Raw genomic sequence first — 24,039 nt, forward strand, 5'->3', positions numbered from 1 at the left:
AATGAACATTTATTGAGTGTCCACATTGCACAGCTTTGAACTTGGTGATCACAGAACTCACTGGGGGAGGGAAGAGGGAAGCAAGGGGTCAGGCTGGGGTGGGGGTCCCCTGGGTTCGTAAGAAAGGTAGTCCCTGCTGGAGCCGCCAGTCGCGTCTCTCGGCAGAGAGCAATCATCAGCAGGGGTGGGAGTGGAAGCCAGGCACCACGATGGCGATGGGGTGCAGTCACTAGGGGAACATGCTCATTCTGGGAAAGCATCCTTCCGGCTCCTGGCTCCAGCCAGGCCAGATGGCACCGAGGGGACAGGGATCAGGTGCTCGGGTGTCCAAGCAGGGATAAGGACAGGCAAAATAAATAACTCCCCAGCCCCCACTGTCACTCTGCTGCAACACGACACAAAAGCTTAGAGACCAGGGCCCAAGGGCTCCTGGGTCTCCTCAAGGAAGCTCACATGGAAGGAGGTTTCCCGACCCCCCACCAGGCCTGTCTGCCCCAGGTTCCCCCGGAAGGTTGGGGCAGTTCAGACCCTGGGTCACTGAAATTGACAGGAAGAACTGCGATGTCAACGGCCTGAGCCTGCTCTCTGCCCAAGGGGGCCAAGGGCAAGAACCAAATGGCCAATTTAAAGGACGTGGACCTGGGAGGCCAGAGGGGCACCATAGTCTTGGGGAGCCCACGCCCTGGCCGGCAGGGCGCATGGGCCGAGGCAGCCAGCTCCTGCCAGCCCTGTCCCATTTGGGGGTCTCTCTCTTGCGAGGGAGCCAGACATCGGGCAAAATGACACCTAGTGCCCCCCCACTCTGGGGGCTGCTCCAACCTCCCCCGACCTGGCGGGGACAGCCACGCTGATTTCCAAGTCAATCCCTGCCCCGGAGTGGGCCCAGGGGGCGTGACGCAGGTTCCTTACACTTGAAGGGTGGGCGCCATGGCCTCACCCCTCGGAAAAGCCAGAAAGCTGGGGTGTTCGGGGGGGAAGTTTGGGGAGGGGGTCTAATTGGGGGGCTTCAGGGGAGATGCCTCCTCCCTCCTTCCCTCGCTGCCCACCCCCAGGTCTGTCCCCAGTGGATGCCCCCTCAGGGCTCAGCCAGGCACTGCTCCAGGGCGGCCATGCGGTAGTGGCTGGCAGTCTCCTCGCCGGCCTGCAGCCTCATGGCCTCCCGGCACAGCCGGTTGGCTCGTGCCAGCTCAACCAGGACTCCCTGATAGGCGGCCACCATCTCAGGCTTGACAGAGTTGGGGCTGACGCTGCCCAGCAGCTGCAGCAGCTCCTGGGGCCAGCGGGAGCGCAGGGCGGCAGGGGCCAGCCAGGGAAGCAGGGGCACACAGCCCGTGAAGGCCTGCATGCCCAGGAACCAGAGCTCCTGCAGATCCGCCCAGACGCCCTCGTAGTCGGGGGACAGGGCCAGCACTGCCTGCTCTGAGCCAGGCGTGGCCCGGGCCACGTGGGATTGCGACAAGAAGAGGATGGCGGCCGCAAAGAAACCTCGGGACGCGGGCGTCCCCTGCAGAGCTGGAAGGCAAGCAGGGAGGGGGGCATGAACCAGAGGAGCTGGCGGCCTCACCCAACCCCCCTGCCCTTCCCCCCTTCCCGGTGGGCACACTCAGGAACCTCCGAGGCGCAGCTTGGAGTCAGGCTGCCTGGGTTCAAACCCTACCTTCACGGTGGGACCTCAGGTAATTCACTTTCTGGGTCTGGTTTCTTCCCATGAGTAAAACGGGGCCAATCGTGCTAATCTTAGAACTCTTGGCATAAGAATGAAATGTAATAATCTTGGGACTCTACCTCGTGGTTGGACCCTGCTACAGTCTGAGTGGTGATGGGAGGTTCTGCTGGGCCAAGCCCTTCAGCAAATGAGGGGGGTGTGGCAATTTGATTCTTAGGCCAGAAGAAGGTGCCAGAGGGGACCACGGGCCTGGCTCACTGGCCCACAGGGCTACTATGCCCCTTGTACTGCAGATGCTCTCCCGAGGCTGTCGGGCTAACCAGCACTGGTTCTCTACTCAGGGGCTGTGGAGACGCAGCCTGGATCTGAGGGAGCTCCGGGCGAGAGGGTCGGGTGGGTTGGGGTGAGGCTCCTGATCCACTGGGACATGACCCTCTTCCAGCTGCCAGGCACCCTACTGGGGTCCCCCCGCACAGGGAACAGAGGCTGCTGAGGGTATGGACTCATTACACTCTGTTCCCAGGCATCTGTGCAGCTCCTCCAACCTGACAGATGGGGAAGAGGGAACAGGCGGGGACAGAGGGACCCAAGCAGACACCCACTGCCAAAGTGGGAGACACAGAGCGCTGGGAGGGGGCTGGAGCGGATGCGCCCCCAACCCGCACACAGCCAGAGTGAGGTGCGGGTGGGGAGGGAGGGACATGCTGAAAGAGCACTGAAGCCTGTCATGAGGGAGGTGAAGCGCTGAGCAGAGAAAAACCTCAATGGAGAGAAGTGGTGTTACTGACTCAGGGCCTGGGTGGGGGCGGCTCCACCTTGAAAACACGGAATTCAGATTCCTCAGGCTGCTGGGGGTTCCAGGTGCTTATGCCTTTGCCTGAGAGCAGGCCTGTACTTACACCCACCAGGCCTTGCCTTCAAAGTCTTTAGAAGGAAGAAGATGTTATTATCATTCGGGGAAGAAGGGTGGGGCGGGGCGGGGGATGGAGGTGCACTTCAGAGATTGATTGGAAAATTCTGTAAAACCATTTTCAACAAATGACTTGTGCCCAGAACACAGTCTGGTCTTCTGCGTCCACCCAGGCCTTCCATCTGTTCGGACTGGGTCCCCAGGGGCTTACCTGGAGAGGTGCTCAGGAGCCGGGCCATGAGGAGGCCCAGGGTAGCCACGTTGGCAGCCAGAAGCAGCCTCCCCTGCTGCTGAACTAGTGAAGGCAGCGACGCCATCAGGGTGTTCATCAGAGAAGTGAAGCAGGCATCCCGCCTGGGGAAAAAGGGAGGCAAAGACGGGAGGCAGGGGATGAGTGGACCCAGACCAAGCCCTGGGGCAACCTGAGCTCCCAGTTTCACCAGGCCAGGGTTTGGTAAGGAATTAGGCAGCATGGTGAACAGTTAACTGTGGGCCCCTTCTGCAGCATCTGGGCAGCAGAGACTGGGTTATGGCCGGAGCAGGTAGACATACACGCCCAGGGGGAGTTCCACACATGCCAAATCCCAGTATGGGGTGGCTCTCTCTATTCTGAGGCCCTTTCATTCTAACGTTAACAGGAACCCATGGGTCCAGGGAAGCAGAGGAGGCGACTGAGACTGCAGGCAAGCCTGGGCAGGGTCCCTGCTGCCTCCAACCTCCTCCCCAGCCTCACTTGATCAGCCCTGGTGCAGTGACCACGAGGTTGAGGAAAATGTGGCAGCAGGTCTGCAGGCCGATCTCCACACTGTCAGGCAGCACTGAGGTGTCGTGGCCGGGGGAGGTGAGCTCCCACTGCTGCAGGAAGTACTTGCACAGAAGGGAGGGGGCCCCCTCCTTGATCAGGATCTCCCGGGGCCCATCCTCGACGGTCAGGTGGCACCAGCCGGGCAAGAGGAGCCTGGGGGTGCAGAAGGGACAGAAATGTGGGGGGTGAGATGAAGGCACCAGGGTTCCCTTCGGGGGGGGCACCCCATCAAAGACGAACAAAAGTCGGGGAGAAGGAGAACACGTCCTTGTAGGCACTGTAGAAAGAACACAGACTTCGGAGTTGCACAGGCCTGGGCTCAAACCTGGGCTGTGAGTGTGGGCAAGTGACTGTAACCTCCGGGAATCTCAGTTTCCTCACCCTGAAGACGCGGATGAGACTCCTGGCCTAGGTGTGCTGGGAGGACCAAGTTTTGGTAAAGGGTGAAATAAAATGCCTGGCAGGCAGCGGATGCTTAATAAGCTGGAGTTCTCTCTCTACAGAACAATCTGGGCTTGGCAAGTGAGACTTAGGAAGCCCAGGTGTCCTGTGGGAACAATCCCCCTCTACTCTCCCCAAAAGAAATAATACCAAACCCCATGCCCCAGTCAGGAAGCCCAGTATAGCCGAGTTTGGGGAGAGAGGAGGTGTCCCTGTTACAACCCTTCCTTTAGAACATTCTGGCTCAACAGACCATAAGCACAAACTTACCGGAGCGCGTCCCCGGGCCAGGTGGGCCCCGGGGTGGTAGGGGAGATGGCCAGGGTGGCCACTTGCTGGGAAAGGTCGTTGGCTTCCTCGGCGTCCTCGTAGAGGGTCTTGGCATAGCGGACGAGGAAGGGCAGCAGCTGGCAGACCTCCTTGCGCAGGGACGAGGTCTCCTCGGCCAGCCAGGCACCCAGGATCCGCACGGAGGCAAACACAAAGGGCTCCTTCTGCTTCTCTGGCCCTACCTGTTACCAAAGGACCCCCCCTGAGATGGAGCAGAACCAGAGACCCCCCCCCCCTGGCCGGCCAGCCTAGGAATAACACAACTGGAAGGAAATTCTGGCCTGCAAGCCCTGCAAAGGCCGGCCCTATGGGCCCAGAACACAGCACATGGTTGGGACACAGCACATGGTTCACTCAACAGGGGCCCGGCACAGAGCAGGCCCTCCGCGCAGGCCTGCTGAGCCAACTGGACTCCAGAGGACACGGCCCTGCACTCACTGGCACTCAACCTCAAGGCGAGGACACCCATGGGTCCACGGCTAGATAAACACTCCCTCTCGGTCAACAGCCCGCTCTGACCAGGGGTGATCGCACATACCTCGTGAGGTGGGAGGTATGGGGGGGAGGCCAGGCCCCAGCTACTGTGGAAACTGGTGGCAGCGGTGCAAGTGGTGGGAGAGAAGCCCCGCTCTGGGCTAAGTCAGAAAGAATGGGGCCGTGAGGGAGCTTGGCCAGCTTGGCCGTGGTAGCTGGGAGGTCGGGGGGCTGGACTCTCGGACAGGAGCGGGGAGGGGTGTTGGGGGAGGTGATCGGATGGGAGTCGGGCAGGGAGGTCAGGAACTGGCAGCCGGGCTCCCGTTTGTGTGTGTGGGCTCCAGTTTGTGTGTGTACGTGTGTAAGACGACGCTGCAGCCTGAGCCAGGACAGGCTGCTTCACTTGAGTGTGTGTGGATCGGGGGGAGGGTTGTGAGTGGGAGGCCTCTGTGTTGTGTGTGCGTGTGTGTACTGTGATGTGAGTGCACATATGGTGTGTGGTGTGGTGCTTGTGTGGAGGCTCAGGGAGGGAAGGAGGGAGGGAGAGGGAGGCTCGCCACACACCACTCCCTGGAGTGCTGCAGGACCAGCCACACACCCAGGGCCGGGGTTCCCCTCCTGCTCTCCCTCTCCCTCGCTCTGGCTACCCGCTGCACAAGGCCCCCTCCCCCTCCACGGCCCCCTCACCCCCGCCCTCACCTGCTGCAGGTAGTGGATGACAGCCCCGATGGCCTCCTTCATGATGCTCACAAGCTGCACTTTCTGAGGCTCCTTAAGCAGCGACTGCTCACAGCGGGTGCATTCCTGGATCCCCAGCTCCATGAGGGCGTAGCAGGCGGTCACCACATCCTCTTTCACCTCTGTGCCCGTCTCCTCCAGTGCCAGCCGCACCTCCACGCATGCCAGGTTCACCAGCAGGGCCAGGAACTTGCTCCCGGAGCTGCCTGCTGGGATCCAGTCGGAGCCGCAGGCGTGTGCCAGGCGGGCGGCCAGCTTCAGTGCGGGGTTGCGCTGCCAGGAGCTCAGCTTGCTGCCCAGGATGCGTGCCAGCCCGGCCTGCAGATCCCGGAGGCACTCAGAGGGCACGGTTGTCGGGGGCAGAAAGAGGGGCAGCAGCTGGCAGAGCTCAAACTTGCTGGCATCCTCAGCTTTCTGGAAATCTTCGCTGAGGCCCCGCAAAACAGCCAGCAGGTCGGGCTCCGCCTCCTTCCAGCACTGTGTCTCAGCAGCAGCCAGCAGCCCCACCAGGAGTGCCAGGGCCTGGTCAAAGCCGTAGCCGTGCCCTAGGTACGCCTGACACAGGGCAGACACGGTGCCTCCAGCAATGAGGTGTCGCGGACCACGGGGGGTGCCTGCCACAGCTGTCAGGCACTGGTAGGTGTCATCGACCATGGAACGGCGGGCAGCATCATCAGGGTCCCCCCGGGCTGTGAGGAAGGTGCTAAGGATGGGGATCTTGTTCAGGACCTGGGGATGGGCGGCTAGTTCAGGGTCACTGCAGAAGCAGGCCAGCAGGGCCACGCCCAGGGCCCGGAGAACGTGGTCGGGGCAGCCATCCGGCGCCTCCTTGGTGGTCAGGAGTCGATTGGGAAAGGTGAAACCGACGGCATCAAAGATCCGCCGCCGAGTTTTGGCATCGATGTCACCTGCTTTGACTGCCTTGGTCACCTGCGGGAGGTATGTGCGATCAGCAGGATGGAAGGAAGGGCTGGCAAAGACTCTGCCCTGCACTCTGGGGGTGGACCATCAGCAGAACTAGGTTATGTAACAGGACTCACTCTGGGGTCAGGAAGCCTCCCAGAGATCACCTTATCCAGCTCCTTCCTTCTCCCCTGAGGCAGACAAGTGCGGCCTCTGGGATCCCTCCTCTAGGATCCTTGCAGAAGGAAGGTCCAGTCCTCCTCAACTGTTCTTTCTGCCATGTCGTTACCCTGTTAGCTGGAAAGTTCTTGATGTCTGAGCTAGAGGCCCAACATCTGAGTTGCAAGAGGTTGGAACTCAGTGTTTAAAATTCTCCAAGGACTTGGGGTCCCTCTCTAATCACTCCCTCGAGAAGTCTCTCATCCATTCCCGCCACCTTCTCAGGGGAAATGGCTCCTGTGTCTCGCCGCTCTGCCTGTCAAAACATTTCCCCTTACATTTCACCTAAACACCTCCTCTGCTGCAGTGTGAGCCCTTGACTCTGGAGCCGTCTCCCTGTTGCCATGGCAAACAAGCAGGCTGTACTCCCTCCTCCCTTCACCCCCCACACACCAGCCCCCCCTTCCCAGCACTGCAGCTCCTGTTCTGCTGTCCCCAGCTTGGGTTCTTCCAAGAGGGCTGAGCCCCAAACCAGCTCCTTCATCCCCAACCTACATACCCATTCTGGCCATCCCCAGGGACCCTTTCCCAGTCACTTCCAGTCCTGCGACTCTCTCCACCTCCAGAGCATGCATCCGCAGCCATCAAGTATTCTGCACTAGTTACTACCTGCTGCTGTTACCCTATGAGTCAGCTCCCATCTGCTCTGGGACGCCCCAAAGGGCAGACCCAGGCAGCCTCCTCCAAGGCTCCTAAGGGCTGCAAGCTTTCTTCACCCTTAGTTCCCCCTTTGCTCCCACATGCAGCGGGAGCAAAAATGAGTCCACAGGTACGTGCCTTGGACCTTCTTTGGTGCCTCTAGGTTTACCAGCGGCACCTACATATCCTTGGGGACTTGTTGACCCCATTCCTAGAGGGCCCAACCACCCAGCCCTTCCCACCTCCCAGCTGTCAGTCAGTTCCTTACTAGCAGCAGGGCTGCAAACTGCTCGCTGTCATTCTTGGCCTCACGGAGGGCTCCCAGGTAGCGCTCCAGGGTGGGGTTTCGGCTCTCTGCCTGGTTCAGAGCTGGCTCGCAATCCGAGGCCATGATGCCCGCCTTGCCCAACTGTGAACACAAGAGGGACTGAGCATCCCTCTGCAGAGGAGGGGTGGGGGTGGGAGTGGAGGAGGGAGGGAGGGATTAGCACAGAGGGAGGGGAGGATCAGGAGGGATGGACTCCTCAGGACTGACCTCCCGTGGGGGAGCCCCTTTAAGGGGCTGGACCCTCAAGTCCTTAGGGATGAAGAAGGGACCCTGGTCCAAGGTCACCTCTGGAAAGTGGGAGAGAAGGACCATGCATCCTGCTGCTCAGTTGGACAGCTCTCCTCAACAGTCTCCTGGGGGCGGGAAAGGGCTGGCCCCACTGCTCCGCTGCCCCCTGCACCAAAGGCCAGGTTTTGTTTCCCTCCACCAGGCGTACAAGGAAGGAGTGGTGAAGACGGACAGGGAGGAATGGAAACGTACATGGTGAAGTTCGATTATCCGGACTCAGGCTGACATGAGGGAAAAGGGCATGCTAGGTTTCCTTTCCCCTCCCTTCTTCAGAAGACACAGGACACAGGCTTCAGTAGAAGTGAGGGCGCAGGGCACTGACCCAGGGAAGGCTCAGAGGCCCCTCTGGGGGACGCCACCCCTCCAGCCAGGGCTCTCAGTCGCCCCCGCAGGCTCTGTGCCTCCTCTCCTTTCCCTCCCTCGGGCAAAAGCTGCAGCAGCAGCAGCAGCAGCAGCAGCAGCAGCAGCAGAATTAACCCCCTGCGCTCCCTCTCCTCACCCTCCCCATCCGGCTACCAGCCTGTGGATGCCTGCAGGGGCTGGAGAAGCAAGAAGGGGTCCCGGGTAGCTCCCAGGACAACGGGTAATCCAAAAGCCGGATAATCGAAGCGGGGCCGCTGAGATGGGGAGATGAGAAGGGGAGGAGGGTTTCTGGCGGTCACCACCTGTCCCGCCGCAGCCAGGTCACAACACGACATTGATGAAGTCACGACAGGGCGGCGATGAGATCACACTTCACGATGGCGCGGTGATGTCACGGAGAGATCACGGCAATACCACGACATGGGACAGCCCCCAAAGATGACAGGGCAAATTTTTTTTAAAAAAAGATATAGCTATATGTTGAGAAGGGCTGCGACAAAATGGAGTCTCGACAGGGCACGGTGATGTCGCGATAGGGTCCCCAGGGTGTGTCGGCATCGATCCGCGCCGGCTCGGAGCGGCCCCGGCTGGGATGGAGGGGAGGGCCTGAAGGGGGCTGAGCTCACCAGGCTGCGGCCCCGAGCGGCGAAGTCTTCTCCGAGCGCGATGCTCCGGGAGCCTGGGGCCGCTGCTCACGCCGCGTTGCCCACTCCAGGGGCCGGGGTGCTGCAGCTCCACCCCTACCCCCGCAGCGCTCTCGACCAATCCGCGGCGGCCTCACTCCAGGCTCCAGCCAATAGCACGGCTGGGCGCTAAGCCGTAGGGGGTGCTGCCGCTGCCGCCATCTTGCTTGTGGGTATTGCCCGAGTCTGGGGCCTGGGGCTCGCGCCCGGCGGGCGAAGGTGCACACCGCCTCTGGAGAGCAGGAGGCGACAGCCTGGGGACCCAGGTTCCTTCGCTCGTGCGTAGTTCGACCCTCCAGCACTGCCCCTCCTCCCACGCGGGCTCGCGGCTAGAATTGAGCTTCCGGGGGGGTGGGGGCCAGGAGGGCTTGTTTAGCATGGAGAGTGTGTTTCCGGGTTGAGACCGCGAGGTGGGAGGGGGCGGCGTTTCCGGCCATCGTCGCGGTCCAGGGCAGCTGAGGCGAGAGCGAGCTGTCCGGGTGGGGAGCCCGCGTTCGCTTCTTCCTTTTCCTCCTCCTCCGGGTGAGGGGAGCGGAGGTTGGGACCCCGACCCCATGGACCGGGAGGAGGCGGAGGCCGCCGAGAGCCGGGGTCCCGCTGTGTGGCCCTGAGCCCCGGTAGGTGGCCGGGGGCGGCTGGCTGCCGGGCCGAGGACCACGAGCCCATGGGAGGGGCGAGCGGGAAGGGCTATTTCTGGGGGTGCGCTGGCCGGGTGTTGGGACCCGGAGGTGGCGCTCCTGGCCCGGCTAGGACAGCCAGCTGCTTCTGGCTTTGCAGGTGCCGAGCTGGAGTCCCAGGCTGAGCCCTTTTTTGGGGGGGCCCGGGCCTGGTCCTGCTATTCCCTCCATCCCCTGACAGACAGACAGACCGACCGGCCCCGAGACGCTACTGGTCTCCTTCCTTCCTCGCCCCTAGTTACTGTCTCTGGTGTGTGTCCTCCCCACCAAGACAGCACGTTGATGCTGAATAAGGGGGGCGGGGCTGAGCACTACTTGTACATTACGTTGCGAAACCTGCCTTATTCAGGACACGGATAATTATGCCCCCCAGAGGGGTCCTATGGTGGTTGCAGTGAGCACAAAGGTGAAATGAAGGAAGTCGAGAGAAAAGCTTTGCTTCCGTTCACCTCACAGTGCTTGTGTCCAATTGACGACAGATGCAGTGGCACCCCACTCCAGTACTCTCGCCTGGAAAATCCCATGGACGGAGGAGCCTGGAAGGCTGCAGTCCATGGGGTCGCTGAGGGTCGGACACGACTGAGTGACTTCACCTTCACTTTTCACTTTCATGCATTGGAGAAGGAAATGGCAACCCACCCCAGTGTTCTTGCCTGGGGAATCCCAGGGACGGGGGAGCCTTTTAGGTTGCCGTCTCTGGGGTCGCACAGAGTTGGACACGACTGAAGTGACTTAGCAGCAGCAGCAGCAGTTAGTGAAGAGTATTAACTGACTCTCCTTGTGCTTTCTGATCTGATTAACAGACTGGAAGCTAGGGAACAAGTTGGAAGGATGACCTCCCAGAACAATCTGTTCATTTTTCCAGCTATTTGGGAAACAATGTCTGCAAATATAAGCAAAGCTATTCATGGCAGTCTGTTCTGTAACTTTCCTAAATATCTGAGACTTTTTTTTTTAAGAGCTTTATTCTTGATTACTCATACTAGCTGAATAGGCTGTTTCAGACGTGCTCTGTCGTTGTTCAAACATCTTATCGCTGGGTACATAAATGGAGTTCCACGTATGTAGCTGACAGACTGAACTATGATACATCCCCCATCAACCTGAAGTATTAAGTAAACATTACCCCCTGCTCTGTCTGAACAGCTGCTGCAACAGAGAGTGCTTTTATTTCGGGTGTACTTGTAACGCCCTAAATGCCAGAACTCTTGCTTGCTTTTCTAGATTTTCATTTGTCAAGTATTGTGGGGGTGTGTGTTCTCTCCCTGGGCTGTTTCCCTTTGATTCTGTAACAAGCCATTTGGATCTTAGTGTTGTGTTGTTGTTCCTGCCTCTGGTCAGCAAGGCTTTGACTGGACCCTAGCAGTGATTTGTGCCCTTAAGCAATTGTAGGTTTCAGAGGAAAGACTGATTGGGAGTTCACAAGAAAATAACTGCCTCTGTCTCCTGCACGATTTGTGAGACCTTGCCCTTCTCTAATCAGCTTGCCAATCCAGTGGTGTTTATTACTCCCATTTTCAAAACCTATTCATTTCTTTTATGCTTCTGTCGCCCACCTGCCACGCTATTGATGACAGGTGTTGAGTCACCTTGAATTTAAAATCCTTTTGTGGTAGGCAGTAACGTGTTGGGTGAGATTCATACACACACACTCACGTGCACATTCAGTCTTTCCATCTTGGGAGGCTAGGTTGCTGGATATACTTTCTAACTTAGGCTCCACTTCATAATCCCTTGAGCATGTGTCTGGCCTGCACACCTTTCTGTCCCCTTCCCCCTAACATACAATGACAAACCACTGGAAGTAGGAATGGATGGAAGTGAATGAGAAAGAGGATGTCCTTCAGGTGCTTAAGGCTCAGTGAACACTTTTTCTTGGGTGGGCTGTACCTTAGTTTGGCAGTTCTGTGTGCATGTTTGTCTATTTCCTGATATTGATAACCAACCTAGACAGTGCTGGGCTAGGATTGGGGGTTATCAGTCTGTGCCATTTTCTAGATGTGGATGACAGGTGCATATTTAGCACAGAAGAGTTTTGAATTGCTTTTTCAGAACTCAGTCAACCCTCATAATGCTGCCGACATTTATATAATAATTGATACAATATAGGGAAGTTGTGTAAGAAGAAACTGATGGAAAGTTATTTTTTTTTTCTTCTGAAAGGGACCTGTCATTCAACCTGTAGATTCTGGATGTCTAGTACAAAATAGGGGTTGTGTAAATACTTGTTGAGTGGATATATGAATTTAAGTCGGGAATTGCTAATGATTCTGAGGATCCTGGAGGTGACATCAAAGCGTAAACTGGATAGATTTTAAAGATAAGAGTGCTGGGGACAATAGAAAAGTGGAGAATGCCCGCCTTAGCTAATGACAGTTACACGGAAGCTTTCTAAACACATAGCTAGAAAAACCTCCGGATCAGTTCACCTGTGATGCGCCGAACTCTCCTCTTCACAGATAAGAAAACAGTATTTGGATGAAGTCACAAAGCTGTTAGCAGAGCTAGAACTGAAACTCAGATCTTTTTTTTCAGTTGGGTCCACTTTCCACTCTTTCACATAGATGATTAACTGTCAGATTAGAAAATAATGGAATATAAAGTGTTGCAGCTTTACAGTGGATTCATTTCATATCCCTTGCTATGTTTTTATCCTGATAATTACAGGCTATGTCAAAGCTCAAGTTTGAGGTTTATAGACAGGTATGAACAGTGAAAGACAAACTTGAAATTTCTCTTCTCCCTAATCTGTCACACTGTCTAGCACTCTGCATTTCGAGGAATCAATTATTAATTACTTGGCATATAATTTCTTCTTTTTCTGTCTTTCTAGTGGACTGGTTCTGCCTGTCTGGAAGGCCATGGAGAAGCTGGGAATCAAGCCAAGCCGTACTTCTTGGATTTTATCAAGATTTTGTTGGCAGACGTTTGTGAAGCAGTTCAAAAGCTTGTACCTGTTTTATATTTGCTTCTGCTTCAGTGCTCTGTGGTTGTCAACAGGTACCATTTTCTTTAATATTTAAGATTTTTTTAAAAGGGTACTTTGTGTGAGTCTGTCAGTTCATTTTAAAGACTAGTAAGAGCCAGAAGAGCTAATTGATAGAAATGGTCACCCTTTTGGTGAACACTTAGTTTGTTGGGTTTATTTTTTTGTCTGTTTTGTTTTAGACCAAAATTTAAATTGGGTTCTTTCTCTTTTTTTATTTTTTGGAAAAAAAAAAAAAAAATTTTTTTTTTGTCTTGTTGCCACGTGGCATTCAAGATTCTTAGTTCCCCGACTGAAGATGGAACCTGCGCCACCTGCAGTGGAAGCGCAGAGTCTTAACCACTGCACCCCGCCAGGGAAGTCCCTGGGTTCTTTCTCATAAAAGAGGATCGGCATGGTCATTTTGAGATTTCATGAAGATGTAATGAAAAGATAAAGGTTTCAGAGTTAGACCTGGGTCTGAGAGCTGGATGTTTCTTTCCACTTAATAACTACAAAACCTTGAGCAAGTTACCTATTGTCTGTAAGGAAGGATAAGACCTACGTCACAACTTGATTTAAAAGATAAAGTAATTAAAGCGTATAGTACAGTGCTATGAACATAAGTGATACTTTGCTTTCTTTCCTTTTCTGACAGAATCTACCCTCTATACTTAGAAGGAGAATATACCTTTTTCCATAGAAAGGGGTTACACTGATAGATTTTTAAAGTATGGTTTCCTTCTAGAGATTATTTCACCAGTCTTATACCTCTTGCCAGGAAAAAGTGCCAAAAAGGCTAAATTTCAAAAAGTAGCCCTTTTTTTCCTGTCTTCTTTCCTTTGGTTCTTTGTTGACATTGTTCCTTTTAGAGTATGGAAGTGAGAATGACTTGTGCGTATGCTGCTGTTCTGGGCAATGACCAAAAGACTTCTGTTGTAGAAACCACTGTCTGGGGCAATTAATCAGTCTTTTGATCCTATAATTACCAAGATTTCTATTGCTTTCCTAAAGGAGTTGGTGGCCATGATCTTGAGACTCAAATAATTACTGTATTTAGCAATTTCAGTGACATCAACTTTGGGGTTTTTGTTGTCTTGCAATGATGGTTGATGATTGCATAATTATAGCAGTGGAAATTGCATTTGACAGAAAGCTGACCTAAATATTTTTTACCCAGATGATGCTTTGCTGGGACAGCTAGCTATTTCAGGTCAACATTTTATGTAAGATTATTTGAATTAAATAAGTAACTGATTTACCATCATCAGAGTAGGAAAATCACATTTTTTGAAGTGCACCTATTGTATACCAGACCCCAGGTTATAGACATTATGTATTTAATTTAATCTTTACAGTAACCCTAAAACAGATTTATTTTTGAAATTAGGAAATTGAGGCCCAGGGAAGCAAAATGACTTGACTAAGGTCACACGGCAAGAGCACAGCAGAGCTAGGAATCTAAATGCAGGTTTTTCTGCTCTAGAGCTTATACTCTTTTTCTTCTGCTTTGCTGCCTTCCAACCACAGGTGATCTTTTAGAGGACCAAAGGCAGCTTTTTTTGCCCTGAACCAGAATGAACAGCTTGTTATTTGAGGGATTCTGAGTATAGGGGAGGAAGAAGCTTTTCTGAGTGTTTTTTTGTATTTTCCAAGCTAGTTAGTTAAACAGAGCGCTGCGGGTTCATTGGGCTAGTCTTTAGTATCCCTGGTGAGTCTGGTGCTTAAAAACAGCACCCTAAGGAACACATTGAGTATAAAGCTAAAGAGGTGGTACTTGGTAGGAGTGGCTCTGATGGGAATTAGATTGTACCAGTTCCATTTTAGAAAAGTTTGGAGCTCTTACCATGGAAGAACCAAGACCCATGTGTGTTCAGACTGAAAGAACGTGCAGGCAATATCTGACAGACAGGTTTTTTGTGTGTTTTAATTTATCAGAGCTCTTTTAGATCAATTTTTTAAAAAAGCACCATGTCCTAATAGCAAAAGTGAATAATAGACATAAATAAGAGTATCACAAATAAGGAATTAAAATGATTTTATAACATTAAAAAATGTTCATTCTCATTACTGACCAAAGAGCTGCAAAGTAAAATGAGAAATCCTTTTTAACCTATCGTATTGATGAAGATCAAAGTAGAAATACCTGGTGCTGCCAAGGGGTGATGTGGTTGCTCTCCTGTTGTGCTTTTGAATAGAGAACTTTTTGGCATAAATCAGGATCCTTAAAAAGTTCATGTTCTTTGACTTAGTAATTCCCCTTTTAGGAATTTACCTCAAGGACATATTTAGATGGTTGTGAATGAGAGCATCCATCCATACTCATTTATTCTGTGTTGGAAAACATTACTGCTACCTGCCCCACAACGGGAGTTTGGTGAAATTATGGCCTGTCCACATGGTGAAATATTATCTCACTTAAAAATTCACATTTTAAAAGAATGAGTACATGGAAAATGTTCCTGATGTTAAGCATGAAAAAACATGATACACAATTGCATATTCATGTTCAAAATTGCTGTCAGTTTTGTGAAAAGAAAAATATTTTTGTATAACAGAAAGTCTGAAATGATATATATATATATATATATATATGTATATTTGAGTAGTGGAATTATTATCTCTCTCTCTTTTTTTTTTTTTGACAGTGTAAACCCTAGCTTTATTGGTCCAGTTTTTCACAGTGAAGCCTCAGAACCAAAGGGCCAGCTAATGGTGAGGGAGAGTAGTATCTTGAGCCTTGCAGAGTCAGGGTTTGCAGGATACCCTCAGCCCAACACATGTTCGCTGCCCTGGCACCTGGGAGAAAAGAGGGAGGTGGCTCTCTGCAGGAGAGGTGGGGGTGTGGATACAGGGTCATGTAGTACAGGGCTCAGGGTCTGTTCTTCACAGTGGGCAATAGAAGGATCACATAAAGTTCTTTATTACAGACCTATGAAAAATGAGAGAATTATATATTTTATTCTCACTTGTTTGGGTTTCTTTTTCCTTCTTTGTCTTTTCACAAAACAGCAGCAGGAATGGAAATGCAGGAGGCAAATGAGCCAGGCACTAGTATTCCGATCAGAAGGGAAGAGGGAGACAGGACTAAACCGTTACTGCAGGCTGGCCCCAGGGCTCTGTCCCAGCATCCTTAGCGCAGGGCCAAAAGCCCTGGAGGGAGCAGACAGAGCCAGGGTTGGGGGGCAGGGGGGAGACGACTCTCTCAGCTGGGCAGCAGCCCTGTCCCTCAGGTGGCCACCCTGGCCTCTGTGTTTGGAGGCTTGGTCTCCAAAGCTTGGGACCAGACAGAGGGAGGAGGCAGGAAGGGCCAGCAAAGAAAGGCTGTGAGTTTTATCAGGGTTCCCCTGGGACCATGGGGCCTAGGTGGGCAGGGGCAGTCAGGATGCTTCCTGCTTGTCCGCTGGTCAGCTTCTTCAGGAGGGTCTCCAGCTCGTTCTCATCATTTGATGTCCACGAACTTGTCCACCACATCCCCATTCTTCCTGGCCAGGACGGTGGGCACAGCTGACACTGCCCATCGTGTTAGCCTACCCTACAACGAGGTCTGTGTGGTCATCAGTATCCACCTAGGCCATCCCCTCCTTCCTCTGCTGCTTGGTCACCACTTTCTCTAACCTTGGCCCCTGGATCTTGCAGGGACCACACCACGGTACATGGCAGTCCACAACCAGTGGTGTCTCTGTGTTGACAACTTGGTCTTGAAGGTCAGGTCCATCCTGGATGTTGGAGTTTGTATAGACACTGGTGGTGTCTGTCGACCAGGCGTAGCTGGGTGTTACTGTCAGGTTACTAGGACTGTGCTGTTGGGGTCTACAGTGCCCTGGAGGCGAGGGCTGCCCACCCATCCTCAGAGGGCTTCCCGGAGATGACAGGTCAGGAACCTCCGTAGGAGAAGCTGCTGAGCCATCTCCCTGCAGTGAGAGTGAAGGGATGCACAGCATAGCCCTCGCCACTGGTTATTACTCTTTATATTGATTCTTTTCTGTGTTTTCCAGGGTACATGTTAACTCTTCTTATAAGGTGGGGGTAGACCCTATTTGAAAATGCAACAACAAAACAATAGTAGCAAAGTCCTGTTGTTGGTAGCCTGAATCAGTATTTATCTACTTAAGAATTTGTTTGGTTTTTACCTGAGCTATTAAGTTTTCTCTGATAAAATACATTCCTGATGGTTTGTTGTTGTCTTTAGTTCATGGATTATAGAAATTATTTTTGAAAAACTAACCAAAAGAAAGCAGCTCTGCAGTTACTCATTCCCTTTCCTGTTTATCACTTAGCAGTTCCTTCGTCTCTGGGAGAACCCCAGGTGTGCATTGACTTACGTATAATGGGCTTCTTTTTTGTTTCCTTCTTGGGTTCAGTGCCGGAACCCAGTGCTAGGAAGCAGTGATAACAGTTTGATAAAAGATGCTCTGTGTTTTCCTCATGAGCCATTGAATCACTATTTTTCTAATGTTATTGTTAAATGGCTTAAAATAGCATTTTGGACGCGGGGATTATCAATATCTGGAGACAAATGTGAAGTGACCCCAAGAATTTGCAAAGTCCTGCGATAGTTTGTCAGCTTCTTGAGAGCTGAGATTTTGCCTGTGTTGCTTATGCCAGCTATTCCTAGCAAGTACCAAGGGCTTGGCATATCGTACATGCACCATAAGAGTATTTGTTGACTGAATAATAAATTAGCAATAAGGGAATTGTCCCTTGAAAACTAAACATTAAAATCATTAAACATTAAACATAAACTAATTAAACATTAAAATCAAAGTCTATCATTGGAGAGTGAAAGCTTAGAATGAACACAATCAGAGCAGAGATGTGTGAAGGCACTTTAAGGAGACGTAATGCCTTTGAGAACATCATGATCTGATTAAGATATTGACAAATAGTGTGAGTGAGTGATAGTTGCTTAGTTGTGTCTGACTGTTTGCGACCCCATGAACTATAGCCTGCCAGGCTCTTTTGTGTGGAATTGTCCAAGCAAGAATACTGGAGTTGGTTGCCATTTCCTTCTCCAGGGGATCTTTCCACCCAGGGATCGAATACGGGTCTCCTGCGTTGCAGGCAGATTCTTAACCATCTGAGCCACCATTCTTTACTATCTGAGCTAAGCCTACTATTAAGAGACATTTCTAAATATAAAGATGGGTCAACTTAAAAAGTATCAGCAGATGCATACTTGACTTTATCTTATAATCTGTAGACAATACATTAGAGTATGTAATGAATCCATACACCTTTTCCAAAGAAATACCTGAGACAGAAGTAGCGGTACAGTTATAAATGACAGTCATCAATCAGATGAAATAATTTAACTGAAGCTTATCTCTCTCAAAGAGATGGGAACTGGCCAAGTGGTCAGAATGGAAATACAATGTGCTTTTAACTTTGTGTGAAAAATAACGTTCAGTTTCATGTTGCTGTTTTTGCCAAATAAATCCCGTACTTCACATTACTGCCCGAATGCTTTATTAAAACTCCGCTTCTGGGCTTTGTTTTGGAATCTGTTACTTTTGTTGCCACCTCCGGATTGCTGTCCTCTGAAGCTTCTACTTTCCCGTTGTCCCCTGACACCTTGGCTGCCCTCGCGCTGTTCCCTGAAGCCTCTATTGCCTTCTCATTGTCCTCGGAAGTTGCAGTCTCCTTCCCGTGGTGCTTCTAGCTCTGGTTGCTCCGTGGCCTCCGAAAACTGCCAGGGGCGTGAATCTTGCTACTCCTCCTCTGCCTCTGTTGTCGGTGCAGTAGGCGCATCAAAGCAAACACCCTGCTTTCCTTTGAGAAAGACCGTCCCCTTCACTTTGAAATCAATATCCTCACCCAGTTGCTCTTTAAGTTCTTTCCAAGCATACCTAATGGTTGGCATTTCAACTCACAAACGTGTTAACCTTTTAACATATATAATAACAATTCAAAAATATGTTAACATTTAAAGGGCCAGAACCAGCCTTGGAAAGCTAAACCAAGATGAGTCATTGAGGCTAATATACACCTGAAGCTAACAGTTGGCTGTGAAAATGTTTACTGTTGTTCCCTTGCTTCTGGGAAATGGACTACAGAGTTAGTAAGTATTTAGAGTACAGAGAAAAAAGATTCAATTCAGAACCAGTTTTTTAGAACTTAGTAGGATTATGGTCCTGGACGAAGCACGAGGTCAGTAAAGATGAGGATGGTGCAGTTCCTGCCCCGGAAGAACGGCTCGTTTAACGAGGGGGATAGATGTATAAATGCTGTGACGTGGCAAGTGAAACGATGGAGGGGTGCAGGGCCCAGAGTGCTGCTGCAAGCAGGGACGCGTTCAGCTTGGAGAGGAGCGGCAGAGCTGAAGCCTTCTCTCCAGGGAAGCTGATGCCTGACAGAATGTTGAAGGTTGAATTTGAAGGCGATTCCCAGGCAATGGGATCGAAAGAGCAAAAGCACAAAAGTGTGAAACAGCTTAGTAAACAAGGAGACTCTGCGCAGATTAGTGTTGCTGAAATAAAAAGAGCAAAGCTGGAATGGTGACCTCTGAAGAGGTAGATGGTGGCCAGATGATGAAGGATCTTATATACCATAGAAAGCGGCTTTGATTTTAATTGTTTAAGGCAGATGGTCTACAAATTTTCTTGATTATGCACTCATATCCATAAAAAAGTTGAGGATGTGCTCCAATTTTTGTTTATACATTGTAAATAAGCACCATTGTGCTAAAGTCTTATGTTTATAAGAGATTCCAAAACAAAACCTTAATAAGATCAACTAAAAACAAATATTAATAGTTTTAATATTTTCTTTTCATAATTCCATAATTTGTCTTGTGTACCTCTGGTAAGCCAAAACTCTAGTTTGGAGAACATTGCCTTAGAAAATTGGGAGCTATTAAAACTTTGAGCAGAAGAGTAATACTGGTACATTCCTGGAACATTTTTGCTAAAATATAGAAGAATGGTAATGACGCAGATGGGAGAAAGATGGCAAGGGGAGGAAGATGAGGGCTAGAGGTAAGGATATCTGTTAGGAAGCTAATAAAATAGTCCAGGAGAAAACTGTCTTCAAGGAACCTCTCTCTCACTGGAAAGAGCAGTTTTACTTGGTACAAATCAGTAGATATTGGGCTAAATAGATAGGTAAAATTTAGGAGTTCTGTAGTGAGAGCTTAGAGGTATTTTTTAATTGAGGTATAATACCATTATTTAATTCCAGAACCTTTTATCTCCTAAAAGAAACCTCACACCTATTAGTAGCCATTCCCTATTTCCCCTCCTCTAACCTACTCTCCGACTCTAGGAGTTTGCCTTTTCTGGACATTTAATTAATTGGATTCATACAGTAAATGGCCTTTTATGTCTAGCTTCTTTCACTTAGGGCCATGTTTTCAAGATTCATGTTGTAACCTGTTTCGGTACCACTTTCCTTTTTACAGGTGAATAATATTTCAGGTATAGATTTTGTTGTATATAGTAGAGTTGCTGAATCATATGCTAACTGTTTAACTTTTTTTGTTTACTACGGCAGCTGCATCGTTTTACATTTCCACCAGCAGTATATGAGGGTTCCAAAACGTTTCTCCATGTCCTCACCAACGCTTGTTATTCTCTGTTTTTTTGTTTGTTGTAGTGGAGGTTGTTAAAGGTGAGAAAAATCAGGGAAGGCTTTGTGGAGGAAATGGAACTTGGCTTGGGCCTAATACGTATCCAGTTTGCCAACAGACAAACCGACACAGTAACAAACAAGGGTTAGTCAAACAACCAGATGGGTGCAGATCATTTATTTGTTTTATTTTTTTAATGATTGCTTATTCATTGCGCAGATATTTATTGAGCCGAGCATTGTTCTTTGTGAGGGATCTCTGGCCAGGTTCCTGGCTTCGTCTTTCCCAGCCAGGGAAGCTTTCTGAACAAGCATACTGCATTTGTTGTCTCTGTTTTCCCACCTCTGTTCTCTTCTGAACCAGTGAGGTCTGGCTTCTGCCTAAAGCCTGGCTTTTACCGAGGTAACCATGACCTCCCTAGCTTGACACCTTTACTTTTTACTTAACACCCCTGCTGCATTTGGCACCTCTGGCTGCTTTCTTGATGCCCTCTCCTCAGTTGCCTTAAGTTGCAACCATGCCTTTCTTTGTTCTCCTTTTAGCCGATGGATCGCTCTTTCTAATTATTCTTCCCTCAGTCTCTTCTCAGCTTGTCCCTTAAATGTTCTGTTCTTCAGGGTTCTGTTTCTGCTCTTTCTTGTGTGCCCACCCTGGACAATCTCATTTTTTCCCTTAGTTGTAACCTCTTTGCTCACTGCTCCCAAATCTATATGTGTTCATTCACTTCTCTGCTGGACCGCAGGCCATGTAGCCACCTGTGTGTCACCTATCTCCAACTGAATGTATCAAGACTGAACTCCTCATCTTTCACCCCTCTTCCTCCTTTATTCCCTGTAGCAGTACAAAGACCGTGTATGCCATGAGGCTCCTCCGTGAGATTTTCCTGGCAAGAACCCTGGAGTTGATTGCCGTTTCCTCCTGCAGGGTGTCTTCCCTGCCCAGGGATCAAATCCGTGTCTCCTGTGTCTCCTGCCTTGCAGGTGGGTTCTTTACCACTGAGCCACCAGGGAAGCCCCCAGTGCAAAGACCACCTCAGCTCGTTCTCCGAGGTATATGCGTCCCTGAGTCATTCTGTGCTCCCTTTTCTCCTCCACTTTCAACTCGCTGTTTGCAGAGTGCCATCTCGCGTTTCCACGTAGAGTGCTCTGTTCCTCTGCCTGTGCCGTTCCCATTCTGCCTGATGCGTTCTGATTCAGGTAAACATAAACTCCTCTCTGGTGCTTTCCCTGACGCCTCTGATTTGAGCTTTTTCTTTAGTGTTCTCATGTTCTCTATACATTGCTCTGTTTTTATGCCATATTGCACTGTGTGGTTTTAGGCTTTGAGAGGAGACGTTCAGAGTAGGTCTTGCCCTTGAATGTGGTCCTTCCTCCTAAAGGCCTTTCTAGTGCCGACTGGTATGTGTTGCTAGTGTGATTTCTTCACTTTGGCAGAGCCGGAGTTCTATAGCGCTCCTCATTCCTACCCCAGCACTGCGCGACCGCTAGTGTTTCTGTCTGCTCCTCATCGCCGCAGCACCTGCTATATGCGGGCCTTTGTGGGCCTCTGTGTCCCAGCCCTCAGCCTTTGGGATTTCCCTGTTCTCGCAGCTCCCTGTCCAGTGTCCCGCCACTCAGATCCCGGCCACACTCAGAGCTCGGCCGCTGGGCCTTGATGATACTCTGTACGGTTTGGGTCCCAGTTTTCTGTGCTGTGGTTGAGAAACTGTTCCTTAAAAGAGAACTGGGCAACTTTGGGGCTCACTTGAAGTTTCCCTTCTCCCAGGGATTGCAACCTTACACTCTTATCTCCTGATGGAAAGCAATTGTGTTAAGTACTCTGTCCAGTTTTATAGTTATTTATATAGATGATGAGTCTTGTACCAGCATGCTCCATCATAGCCAGGAGCAGAAGTCTGCTACACGTACTTATGTGTCTACTTCATGAAGCTGTCTTACTTATAATTAGTTACTTGATATATAACGTGTAGTAGGTAGCAATAAAGGTTTGTTGGGTTAGCCTAAAGATAATGTTTGAGATAGGACCACTTTGGAATATATATGTTAAGGAGAATCAATCTTTCCTATGCTGTTTTTTCAGTCTTGGTCCATTAAGTGGACACTTCACTTCCCAGGAAGATTATTTTTTTCTTTTCCCCCGACCTTTTCTGATTCTCTCCAGGAATGGAAAAGTGATTTTTCTGATTAGTGATACTGGAAAAGAATTCTGTTGTAGGGAATGGCTAATCTTCAGAATTTTCATGTGTTCTCTCCCTGCCATGCTCTAACTGGTCTGCCCATCGCAGGGCAGCCTATATTTGTCCAGTTGATAAGTTTTAATTCAGTGTAGGAAAGTATTAGGAAACGCATTTGTGATTGTATATCTAAGCTGTGTTCTCCAGGCACCTTATCCCTTATAAAGATATTTTGTTCTCCATGTACCTCTAACCGCCATGTTTTATTTTTTCAGTTAGTCCTAAACTCTGGGTGGGAGAGATTAATTATGACCCTCAACCCCCACAGAGGCTGCAGATGGGACTCAGGCAGCTTCTGGCTTAGCGAGAGGCCTTCCCCCACCGGTTGCCATCCCCATTTTGCTCTCATACCTGCTTGCATTTGCCCTCGGCGGACAGAAGGTGCCCAAGCTCACTTCCTCCTCTGCCCCCCTGTGTTCGTTGTGTTGTGCTTTGAGAGCTGTAGCTCCTGGTGTGCCAGTCAGACCAAGTGGTGTTTTTTTCCTTTAAGAGAATAATATATTTCTCTTTTTTATATTAGAGAAAAGCATTTTCAGGAGACTTTTTAGGTGGCACTATATTGCTGCCCTTCTTGTATCTACTGGGCACCTGATTTAAGGTGAATGACTAATGGACTATATACCTCATAGCAATGAGCCTTCAGCAGCAACTTTTTCCTGCCAAACTGTCCTATATTCTTAACTACATTGCAGTACAGGAAGATAGTAAATTATTAATCCTAAATCTGTCTCCTCAGATTATGATAATGACTTGAGTACATGGTAGCTGGGGGAAGGTAGGGTTTTCTGGCTGTTAACATAAACCATACAAGCTCTTTGATTCTAAAATTCAGCTAGCATTGAACAAGGCTGTGGCATCTTTTTACATCACAATTTAATTGACCTAAGTAAGACCAGTCAGAAATATCTTAAGTTAGCCTCTCTCCCCATGAAATGAAGTAATTGTCTCTTGCCTAAGTACTCCCCAGTAAAAGATAATCATCTTTTTTGTCTTTTTAACCTTTTATTTTGTATTGGGGTATAGCCAGTTAACAATGCTGTGATAGTTGCAGGTGAACAAAAGATAATCATCTTAAGTCCTCTCTCACTCGGAAAACTGTAAACCTGGTGGGTTCTATTTGCGCTTTGTGCAGACACAAACTTACTTCCTAACTTGTGTGACAAAGAGGGTTAAGAAAGTGGTATAATTAGGCAGTAAATCCACTTCAATTTAAAAACTGTTTTAAATTGACTCGCCTAGAAATTCCTCAGGGAGGAAATAATAAAATAGTGGAGGAATTTATAAAAACAGAATAACAAATACAGGACCAAAATATGGTCTTTTGGCTTATTTTGGAGGTTGTATAAAAGTCTTACTAATTGGAACAGCTTGCAATTCAAAGCACTGTGTGGAATGAGCAGGAACGTGATCAAAACTGTGTGTGTGGTTACTCTTTGGACATCTATACTTCAGTGAGTAGTGTTGACTAAAAAAGATGCACAGTGTGAGAATTGTGAGTTGTTTTATTTGGGGCAAAATGAAGACTGCCGCCTGGAAGGCAGCACGTCAGATAGGTCTGAGAGATTGCTCCAAAGAGGCATTGAGGGGAGAATCAATAATATATAAGATTTTGGTGAAGGGGGAGTTCAATGCAATCATGCACTTAACTTTACAAAAGGTTTTCCGCTGGTCAGGAGGAGCTTATGTCACCATGAAGGGTGCTTTTCTAGATATGAAGAGATGGAAGGATTGGGATCATAAATCAGTTCCTGAAAATATCTAATTATCTAAAGACCTGTTCCTCCAGTTTCCCTGGAGCAGAGTGCTTCCC

At 50.0% G+C, this 24,039-nt stretch overlaps 2 protein-coding genes across 8 annotated transcripts in view; one reads left to right on the top strand and one right to left on the bottom strand.

Annotated features, from left to right (window-relative positions):
- On the bottom strand, positions 1 to 8,846 carry NCDN (neurochondrin). Of its 5 annotated transcripts, none has more exons than XM_052636700.1 (8): positions 8,731 to 8,801; positions 8,407 to 8,474; positions 7,394 to 7,534; positions 5,326 to 6,294; positions 4,093 to 4,334; positions 3,310 to 3,534; positions 2,788 to 2,930; positions 1 to 1,512 (listed from the first exon to the last, which is right to left on the bottom strand). In XM_052636700.1, exons 2-8 carry the CDS (start codon positions 8,437 to 8,439, stop codon positions 1,076 to 1,078), a joined length of 2,190 nt encoding a protein of 729 aa, XP_052492660.1. In that variant the 5' UTR covers positions 8,440 to 8,474; positions 8,731 to 8,801; the 3' UTR covers positions 1 to 1,075. The 5 variants fall into 5 exon arrangements, with proteins under 5 accessions (XP_052492660.1, XP_052492661.1, XP_052492658.1 ...); XM_052636701.1 differs by lacking the exon at positions 8,731 to 8,801 and adding an exon at positions 7,661 to 7,740 and having other exon boundaries at positions 8,407 to 8,718; XM_052636698.1 differs by lacking the exon at positions 8,731 to 8,801 and adding an exon at positions 7,661 to 7,847 and having other exon boundaries at positions 8,407 to 8,718.
- A 109-nt stretch (positions 8,847 to 8,955) lies between these two features.
- KIAA0319L (KIAA0319 like) overlaps positions 8,956 to 24,039 on the top strand; it is a 102,545-nt gene continuing 87,461 nt past the window's right edge. For 2 of the 3 annotated variants that reach the window (XM_052636907.1, XM_052636909.1), the window contains exons 1-2: positions 9,232 to 9,404; positions 12,298 to 12,464. In XM_052636907.1, coding sequence (XP_052492867.1) covers positions 12,326 to 12,464 — 139 coding nt within the window. In that variant the 5' untranslated portion in view covers positions 9,232 to 9,404; positions 12,298 to 12,325. Of the gene's footprint in view, positions 9,066 to 9,231; positions 9,405 to 12,297; positions 12,465 to 24,039 lie in introns of those variants that run through there. The other variant, XM_052636908.1, reaches the window with a different exon arrangement.

The sequence above is a fragment of the Budorcas taxicolor genome, chromosome 3 (assembly GCF_023091745.1).
Source record: "Budorcas taxicolor isolate Tak-1 chromosome 3, Takin1.1, whole genome shotgun sequence".
NCBI lineage: Eukaryota > Metazoa > Chordata > Mammalia > Artiodactyla > Bovidae > Budorcas > Budorcas taxicolor.